Raw genomic sequence first — 10,425 nt, 5'->3', positions numbered from 1 at the left:
TATTAATTTCCCATTCATGTTTTAGAGTTATAACAAATTAATCTATTTTTAATAATTTGCCATCCTAGTGTTTAAAAGTATTGCTGTGGATGACCATACTCACGTGTGTCTGCAGTCTAATGTGTACATTGTGCAGTGACCCCCCTTATCATTGCCATAGTGCTGTGGAAATGTCTACACGCGGTGTTAGACACCTCACCTCCCTTCCCTCCTCCTGCAATCACACATTATGAACTCTTTTCTGTAAGGTCCTCTTAAATGGGGGCAAAAAGCTCTGACGTTATCCAACTGTCCTGACGAAAGTCATTGTTGATTTCACTGTTGTAGGGGAAAGACTCTAGGGCTGCAGATAAGACTGTTGCCATGGTCCTGAAGGAGATACCAAGTAAGGCGTCATCAGAAGGGAAGCCCCTCCTCACAGTGACTACCAAGGTGGGCAGATCCATTCCAGACCCCTCTGTCCTCACCCCCACGTCTTTAAGTGGAAATTCTTCATGTGTTGGTGACACTGAATCACTGGCAAAGCTTTAAGTGTCCTATAACCGACCTCCACTGTCTACTAACTCATTTCTTGAGGCTTATGACTGTTGTATCTAACAAAAGGAGTGATTATTATTTCATTCCCAGCTGCTCTATGGGGTATAAAACTCTTAAACTCCGTCACAACATTTACTCAAGGAATAATCTTATAAAGTAGCCTCAGTTTGTTGCTATAATCCATATGACTTTTTTATCTTTTCCAATTAGCCTCTGCAAAATTTATGATGCTTTTAAAATTTAGCATACAGGATACTTAGCTCTGTACAGAGGGCTTCATGCAAGGGTCTCCATAAATAATTGATTGGGTCAAATAAAACTTATTCATGATTTTTTACACCTCATAAGCAGCTAATCCTCAGCAGCACAAGCTGTGCACAAATGCATTTGCAAAAATGCTTTGCTGCACAGCATGGCATTGAGCTACTGTCTGAACTCTGTAATAAAAAACAACCTGCAGCTCTGCTTTTAGTGTTTCTATGTGCTTTATTAGTTTTTAGCCAAATTAAGTCTGTGCTTTAGTCGTCGTGTTGTTTGCTTTTTTTCTTATAGTAAAGTGTGTGAGTGTGTGTGTGTTCTCTTTTATTTCTGTCCATGTTTTATGAACCTGTGCCATGCTACATGTTTTCATTTTTATTACAATGTTTGCTTTGATATGCTGTCAAAGAACTGAGACCATGCTCCCAGTGAAGTGGAAGGGAGGTAATAATTGCTCAGCATTTTCAGACTATCAGCACATTCATAGCAGCAACGTTTTACATTATAAACTTTAAAATAACTTCTGTTTAATGTTGAAAACGAAAATTTGCCATACTTTAAATTTCTGTATAATTGACATGATCTGGCGTTATTTGTCGACCCCACGTGCAGGCAGAGGCAGGAGGACTCATGAGTAAAAATAATAATGCTTTATTAAATAAAAATGCTGACGTGGCAGCAAAACTTATATTACAAAAGAAGAGCAGACCAGACCGTGGACACAGTGAAAAGGATAGAACCTAATGCCCAGATACTAAAGGGAGTGAACAGATAGAGACTTTATACTGACACTAATGAAACGAGTGAGGAACACCTGCAGTGATTAGGATTTGGGTCAGCTGTGCACAGGAGCAGGAACACGAGAAGAAAAAACAGGGAGGTGCAGACAGGAGAGGACAGGACAGACAACCGTCTCAATAATAGAACAAGAAAGACTGAGTCAACACATATCAACTTCTCATAATTTTTATTAGTCCTCTGCTTTCTTCACTGATGTTTTTTTCATTCAACCTTTATTTAAACAGGTTAGTCTCACTGAGTCATGACGACTCATTTACAAGAGAGACCTGCTTAAACAAAGAACACAGATGAGGTACAGACAACAATAGGTGATCATATAAAAACATATAAAATGAAAAGTAAATAAAATAAATTATATAAAAACAAAACAAAAACAGCTCCATTATAAAACGGTGTAAAAAACTACAAACAGGAACGTGTCTGTATTGGTTTTTGCCATGAACTTAGCGGTTGTCTAAAATAATTTAAAGTGGTCAAAGTCGACATCTTCAGATGTTTTTGCAAGATGTTCCAGGTTACAGGAGTAGGAGAAGGCCCTGTTGCCTAGTTTGATCTGCACTGAGGGGACACTGCAGGTAATGATGTCTTGAGAGCACACACTGTAGCGAAGTGACATTTAGGAGATGTATGAAGGCAGAAGACCAAGGAGTGATTTAAAGATGAAAATGTACCAGTGGGAGAGTCTGCGTGAAGTTAATGATGACCAGTTAATCAATGAATACAGGGTGCAGTGATGGGTACGGTAGTTACAGCCCATTATGAATCTTAGTGTGCCATGATAGACAGCATCCAACATCTGCAAGGTGCTTATAGGAGTGTTCATGGAAATAATATCACCGTATTATTACCGGAAGGAAAGTCGCAGTTACAAGGTGTTGCCTATCGTTCAGCGTTAGACAGGATCAGTTTATAAAAAAGAAGCCCAGTTTTACTTTCAGTTTCTTTATCAATTTTTCAACTGATAGATTTCCTTCTTATTTTAAGACTATTTAAAAGTGCAATGAGTTCAATACTTGCTCAAAAATAAGTACAACTATTACCACATGTAAAATAATTGCACTTAGCTCAAGTGATTGGCAGTCAGATTTTAAGATAACCATGAAATGCTATTAATACAAATTCATTTATTCACATTTAAACAGATTTTATATTTTCTACAATTCCCGTGAATGATGTGCAGGCTAACCATAAGAAGAACAAAACACTGAGTCAAACGTAGGACAAACGCTTTTACTTCAGTCACTGTTGTTGTGTTTTATGTAGAATATACAAGTATATTGTTTAAGACATGCACGTATGTTTAGTTAGAAAGGTAAGACAATTATTGCATGCCAAATATAAACTCCTAGAATTAAGCAAAGCTGGTTATTGTATTAACTTAAATACAAACTTTTTGCAAGCTCACATGCAGGAGGGTGCAGCTGCTGCAAGTCAGCATTGTTTTACAAAAAGCAGCTGCTTAATTTTTTATGTCTGTGCTGCAAAAATAAAAGGGTTCTTCCATGGATGTTTTTTTCCTCCTGGGTAAGGACTTCATTTTTATGCTACAATGGTTAAACTCTTTCAGTAAAATAAACACAAACTGAATGACTAATGAAACCTTTGTCTTTCACTTGTGGTAACTAAGCTTTGGCTTTGTGTTGTAGATTAATGCTATCAGAAGGAAACACGTCTCGCGCCGCCATATATTGTTGAGTTTATCAGTAAAACATGGACATGTGGTCCTAATTATGTATTTAAAAGCCAATCATTCCTCAGAAGAATGCATTTAGCCTGCCATCTTTTTATGTCAGCATTTTAAACGAAGATCATTTTATGTTCAAATATGACAGAGTTGTAGTATTTATGAATATAAAAATGCTTTATGTGAGATCTCTTCTGATCACTCTATGTGTTGGGAATGACTTTTAGCAGCTGCCACATCAAATGTCAGCTCAAAATATGTAAATTACAGCAACTTTTGTGTCTTTCAAGGTTGATTGGTTGTGATGGTCATCTTCAATTGTGGTACCTAAAGTAAAGATCTGTGTATGTTGGGGATGAGTCTCATCTACTGCCACACCAAATTTTAGTTATCTGTGAAGGTCACTTATAATCATGTTTGTGTTCGTTAGGTTAATGGGTGTGGGAAACATCTTGAATTTTAGAAGTGAAGTTTGGCAACGGGTGATAAATAACTTAATATCCAAAGTTTGACATTGACAAACAATAAAATTTAAAGCAACATGCAGAAAAGCCTCCATGTTGGTCGAAGGGAGTTTGTTGAGAACTCAACATGTTTCTTTAGATGACAGGAGAACATTTTATAACATTATAAAATTAAATTGTAAAAAATTCAAACTTTTAAAATGAGTTGGTTTGCTAACTATACACCTGACCACTAGAGGCAAGAAAAGTTTAGACCAAAGACTAATGTGAATCTAATACAAAAACGTGTAAAATTCAAAACTGCAGTGTAGTCTTATGGACGTATTACAGAAGATCTTTAAAAATGAGAAAATAATCAAAATGACAAACTTTCTCAATAAAATACAGAAACAAAAGAATTTTAAATAAATTTTAAACAGTTTGTATTTATAAAACATAAGACATTTGCTAGCCTAATATGATTTATTTTTGTTTTTAACAGTTATTCAGATTTTATTATACTTTTACTCTTCATCCAGTGGCTTGTTTTCTGTCTTTGCTGTCTCCTCCTGTCCTCCTCTCAGTCTCTCCTCCTCCAAGGTTTCAAGTCTAACTACACAGCTCCCTTGGCAACAGCATCTAAGAGATCTCCTGGAGTTAAGCCCAAGTGGCACAATTAGCTGAGCTTTTCCATTGCATAATTTTCTAGATTACCTCTCATGGCACTTGTAAACAAAATGACAAAAATGCTTCGCACAGGAGATGTGGAAAAATGGTATCGTGGGAGGGGAGTGAGAGCGGTAAATGTCAGCAGGTGACGACACCAGCTTCCATGTAGGTGAGAGTAATAAGCAAACAGCTCAATAAGCTCCTCTTCTGGGTTTACCTATAATTAGTATTTGCATGCTACCTGCGTTGTGCATGACACATCACCCTGGACCAAAAAATGGCTGATTGCCGGTCTCTATTTTCTGGATTAGTGGAGAAGGAAACTTAGGATGACGTCTTTTCCACTGAATTGCAAATCACAGGAAATGGTTTGTGGCAACACAACTATTACAATAATTATGTAAACAACTTTATAACTTGAAGAAAAGCTGCCATGTTTGTTGAAACTATATGGGGGAAAAAATCATTAATGGGAAAATGAAAAGTCAGGTCCCTGTGGTTCCTCTCTGCCCAAGTTAAAACAATCACAAGTTGAGTTTTTATTAAACAACCTAAATAAAGGGAGGAAACAACAGAAATGGACAAAACTGTCAATGCACAATAAAGTTTAGATTCATACATTAATTGGTTTTTATTTGTTATTCATCATCTGAAAGCAGCTTTAACCATTAATGTGTCAGATTCACCACATTTTTCTAAATCTCTAGAACATAAATCACTTAAAAGTAAAGTCAAGCAGTAGAAGAAAGTCAACTCTTTAAAGTCAACTGCAGGATGAGATCAGTGTTGAATAATTCAGATAATATATCATCTTCTCCTAATATGTTTCTCCTGCAAGTAAATCCAGCAACAAGTCGACTGGAGTTTATTACAGTAATATTCTTGTAAATGCCTTGTCGTATTTCCTCAGAAATGCTGACACAGCTAGCTTTCAGCAGTGTATGACTCAGCAGGGCTTTAAGGCATAATCCTGTCAGAAACTCTTTATTTTCTGAAAGTGTCTGGAATGACTGCGTTACATAAGGATTATAATATATAGGGTGCTTCAAATGATCTATTAAAAGAACTGACCTTCATGAAAAATAAAGAAAAGAGAAAAAATAATAAAGTTGTCTGCTGTATCATGTAAATATAGACTAAACAAGTCAGGCAGCACCAGATGCTTTGAAAACAACGTGAAAAGTGGTGCTCACTGACAGAAGCTTCCTAGTCATCGTCCTCTCATCTGCTGTGAGCCCGAGCCTTCGTGAATGTCATTTACTCTGCAGAGACGTTCTCTGTTTCCAGCCCTCAGGTCTCCTCTGAGGTCTCCTCTGGACACTGCTGCCTTTTTACAGACGAGTCAACTAGCAGTTTGTAAACAGACACTGTGATGTGCACAATGTAAAAAATATGAATGATCCATGAAAAAAGTTGTGCTAATTTTTCACAGTGGCAGCTCCCCAAACAACTAAGTTTACCTGGTTTATTATTCCTAAAGCTCCACTTCTTTATCTAAAAAAGTTAAATCTGGTCTTCTGGATATTAAATGTCCAGAGGACCAGGTTTAACTTTTTTAGATTTTTCTGCATGCATCCACTTCTTTATCTTTTAAAAGCAAAAGCCAAACATTTTAACAACCTGTGGAGAAAACTGGATGAACAGTTCATAAAAATGAAACTTTCTGGAATGTTTTATTGGTTATGATGGTGTTAAAAAAAAATCAAAGAAAGGGGTTAAACTGTCCCAAGTAATAAAGGTGAAATTATAAAATGACATTTTCGTAATAAGAATATATCAAAAACAGTGTTCAGATTTTTAGTTTCGCTTTTCAGTAGCTGTCTGTTTTTGTTTTTTAGATGTGACATGTTAGATGTTTACTAAAATTATTCCCTGAAGCAGAGTCTGTAAAGAAGAATTGATTGATGAAAAGTTTTTTTTTTCTGCTTCCCGTCAAACAAATAGTGAAAAAAGAGATAATTATCCGACTTCCTAGACAACTTTTAAGTCACAAAAGTTTAAGTTTAATGAATTAGTTCATTGAAAGTTATGGAAAAAAATACCAATATATAAATTGCTTTGTATTTATTGATTGATTTTCAACCTATAACAACTCATTATAAATTCAGTAAACTCATGCATATAGATATGAAAAGTTATATTATAATATTATAATAAATAGTAATGACAACAAGTTGAATGTGGCTGCTTTTGTCTCTTACTGTCAAGGCTGGTGGGGTTTTTTGGTCTCACCAATGATTTACCAACATTTTATCTAAATACTGTTTAAGATGAACATGCAAATAATTACTACCTTATTTTTCTTACTATAAGGCACACCGGATTATAAGGGGCATTAAGCAAAACTAAAACATTTTGACCGATTTTTGAGTGTCGTGTACCACATAAAATCGATGTGAGGTCAGTAAGCACAACCAGAATTAATACATAAGATGCACTGGATTATAAGGCTCACTGTTGATTTTTGAGAAAATTAAAGGATTTTAAGTGTGCCTTATAGTCTGAAAAATATACAATAATACAGGCAACAGAAACTCCTTAAAGCTAGCTGTTGTATGGTTAGTATTTAGAATTTGTAAAAACCACAAGGAAATAAAGCTCAAATTCATCACATCACTGACAGTTAAAAGTGACTTCGTCATCATTTAGACTAAATCAACCTTAGGGTCTGCAAATTATTGACAAAGAAAGATTGTTCTTTTAAAAAGGTGATTCATTCTCTGACTGTGGTTAAGAACTTAGCAAAGCGGCAGCAGCTGGAATCAAAACAGTTTACTTCACAAAATAAGACTTCCTGAGAACCACATCTTTATTCTGACACCAGCACAATTTCTCAAACAACCTAATTACTTGTGCAGGTTCTGCTTTCTCGCGGCGCAGCACAAACCCTCACACAACAAAGACATGACCCCTCTCTGGGTTCCTGAGAAAAGATTCCTGAGAGCTGCAGAAGCTTCTCTTAAAACTAGATCTCAGCATTTTACTCATCTTTTTGTCTAACATCAAAAATAATAATAATAATAAAATAGCAATTTGTGAAGAGTAAACCAAAATTAATTTAGTAAGCCTCTCGTTAGCCATTAACAGTCATCTTCTGTCTGAGTTCTTGCAGAAACGTGACAAGTGGAATATTTTAGGATAAAAGTGATGGCCAGTTTAAAGTTTCCAAGCTTTAACAGATGGTTAAATATATATTAATTTTTATTATTGCATGCACAAACATGAAACACATATTCTCAGAGCGTGTACAGCGTTGGATCCCCCAGCACTTTTCAGCCAGCGTATGTCAGATTGTGTGTTTCATCCTTTGTAATTAAACCCTCTGCATCATTATTAAAATTCGGTTTGCAGGAGCAGCCAAAAGAACAACACTAGTGAACATTATGTTTCCTTGCCATCACTCTACACAAGCTGGCAAGCAACTGTAATGGTGACTTATTTGTATTGTTGGGCTAAAACTAATTTTCATCTCTGAATTATGAAGGATTGGCTGGCAAATTGTTTCCAGCTGCACCTGGAGCGTATTGAGGCATCAGAGTGCTGATAATGAACTGGATGTGGCTCGTTCCAAATTGACACATCAGGAGAGATTAGCATTTCCATGGTTTGGAAGGTGAACTGTGCAGTGATAGTTAAATAGTTACTGTTGGGACATGTTCGTTGGGTCCAACATGGTACAGTGGTCATTAGCGATCATGGGGTGAAAACCTTGTGCATGGATTTCAGTAGCCTGTTCATTTCTCTGTCATAAAATGACACAAGAAACTTTATGGTGCTGTTTTTAATTCCTGATATAAACAATGTTGTATTGGTATGTGCATGTTACTTAGAAATCTGATTCTCAGTAAATCATTTACATCTAGTTTTGACTTTTGAATCGTTTCAGACATATAAGTGCAAAGAAAATAAACGACAACTTGTCAAAAACAAAATTAAAAACTCAATCTTCTGCCTCTTTGTTCCTGGCAGGATGTCTTAATAAACAATATGAGTTCACCCTTTATTGCTTCATGTACAAAAATTGCTTAAACAGTATTTTTTTGCACTAACAAGGTCATTGCTAAAATTTCACAGTCCAAACTTTGGTGTATTTTGGAATTTTATGCAGAATAATCTTTAGAACGTTGACAGGTGAGTTTATCTACAGTGGATTAAAAATTGTTTAAAGTAATATTTTTAAGAAACAGGAGAAAAATCCAAGATCTTCCAAAGGCCTGGGCAATGCATTATATTAAAATAGCTATTTATGAAATACCTGCAAATGTATTATTTAATGCCTGCTCAGAGTCTTTTTAGACCTGAGAAATAGGAAAAAAAAATTGTTTTTTTTTACTAATATTAATGAACTACAGACATGAACCAAAATATTTGTAGTAATGGCCTTTTGATGGTTTATTATTTTAAGTGGTCCTATGATAAATCAATAGTTCAAAAAGACCTGTAAAACTGGAATATTCATGAAAAGTTTTAAAAAGTCAGAGTATTTGGAAGTAAGATGAGATGAAAAGAGGTCCAAGATTTTGTACCAAACTATATCTAAAAACATAACACATTTGAATGATATGCCATGAGGTGACAAATCACAAAACTCAATTTTCTAATTATTTTCTCAATAAAATATGTGTAACAAAAGAGCGTACGTGTGTTCCCCCATTTAAAACGTCTGAGTTAAAACTTTGTTTTCTGATGCAGGGATTTGTCGGAACAAGAACACTGCTGTCATGTGAATCATGGCCAAAGAGCAGAACTTCACTTTATGTTTGTAAAGCTGGGGGGTATATGCAGAGGATTTAACATGAATTTCAAAAAAGCACTCCAAGTTGAAGCTTGAACTGTCCCATCCATTTGTCCTTACAGCTGGTGAGCGAGCAACAAGAGAGCCGGCCGCTATTAAGTCCTTCCATCGATGATTTCCTCTGCGAGACCAAATGTGATGGGATTTCCCGCCCAGTGACTTCCAACACAGCTGGTACAGCTCTTATTTTTCAGTCTGTAAAACTGCTGATTACACCAAATTCAAGAGGAACTAGACTGATAGCGCTTTTAATAAATGCTTCTATTTTATCTAAAAATACCGTGTCTGCTAAAGGAAGCCCATGTTTTATCACTGGTACTACCACATTAACTTCATTTGCAGCATATGACCAATGGTGCCTGCAAAACCATTAGTTGTTTAAATCATTATTAAAGTGGTTGATTTTTAACGTTTAGGAACTCAAATTATATTGGTTTCTTAAAAGATCAATACTTTACTAATTATGAAAAAGTTTTACTATCCATTTATAATTTATTGCTCTGATTCAGAGGATTTTTAAAAATGATCAAATTTCTGTCATGTGATGTTAGCCTAAAGAGTGATGGTAATGTTTCTGTTCACAGTAGGTACAACATTCAGCTGAATTATCAGAAAATAAACCAATAAAATCAGTATTTTCTTAAATTGTTATGCAACAGTTTGATCCATGTCAAGAAACAGTTGACAGTGATCATTTTATTTCTTTGAAATGCTAAAAAAAAAATCAGTGGAAAGGCAAAAACAACATTAGATTATTTCTTTTGAGCTTTTCTAATTGCCATGGTTTGCACATTGACAATAATCGTGACTTTATTATTGTAGCAGATGCTAAATGTCATCTTGATACTTTCATGGACACTGATCAGTGAGTTGTACCATCCTCTCAATGATAGTTTGCACAGCTGACATGTGTTATCTCCAAACTGGCCTCTGACTGTGTTGATTCAGCCGAGAGAAATATGGAAGAACATTGTGGGATGCTCTGAAACGTCTGTCTCCTTAAAGCCTTCTGCTGCTCCTTCTGTCATCAACATGGACAGAGCAGAATTTATCATGATTTACAAATTTTTCTGAAACTTTTCAAGTTTGCCACAATCTTTCTTTAAGTGCAATGATTGGGAATGTTTAGAATATCTTAAAAAGAAAGAAAAACCTAGCTTAAACTATATATATATATATATATATATATATATATATATATATATATATATTCAAATAAAGTAATTATAGCTATAGCA

General features: G+C 35.3%; 1 protein-coding gene across 3 annotated transcripts in view; it reads left to right on the top strand.

Annotated features, from left to right (window-relative positions):
• The first annotated feature begins 348 nt into the window (after positions 1–348).
• pex5la (peroxisomal biogenesis factor 5-like a) overlaps positions 349–10,425 on the top strand; it is a 50,651-nt gene continuing 40,574 nt past the window's right edge. For all 3 annotated transcript variants that reach the window (XM_037698075.1, XM_037698074.1, XM_037698076.1), the window contains exons 1-2: positions 349–432; positions 9,250–9,361. In XM_037698075.1, coding sequence (XP_037554003.1) covers positions 364–432; positions 9,250–9,361 — 181 coding nt within the window. In that variant the 5' untranslated portion in view covers positions 349–363. The remainder of the gene's footprint in view (positions 433–9,249; positions 9,362–10,425) is intronic.

This window comes from Nematolebias whitei, chromosome 3, assembly GCF_014905685.2.
Source record: "Nematolebias whitei isolate Nwh7 chromosome 3, NemWhi1, whole genome shotgun sequence".
In the NCBI taxonomy this organism is placed as follows: domain Eukaryota; kingdom Metazoa; phylum Chordata; class Actinopteri; order Cyprinodontiformes; family Rivulidae; genus Nematolebias; species Nematolebias whitei.
Note: the sequence above shows the minus strand (reverse complement) of the source record. Positions and strands in the feature narration are given on the sequence as shown.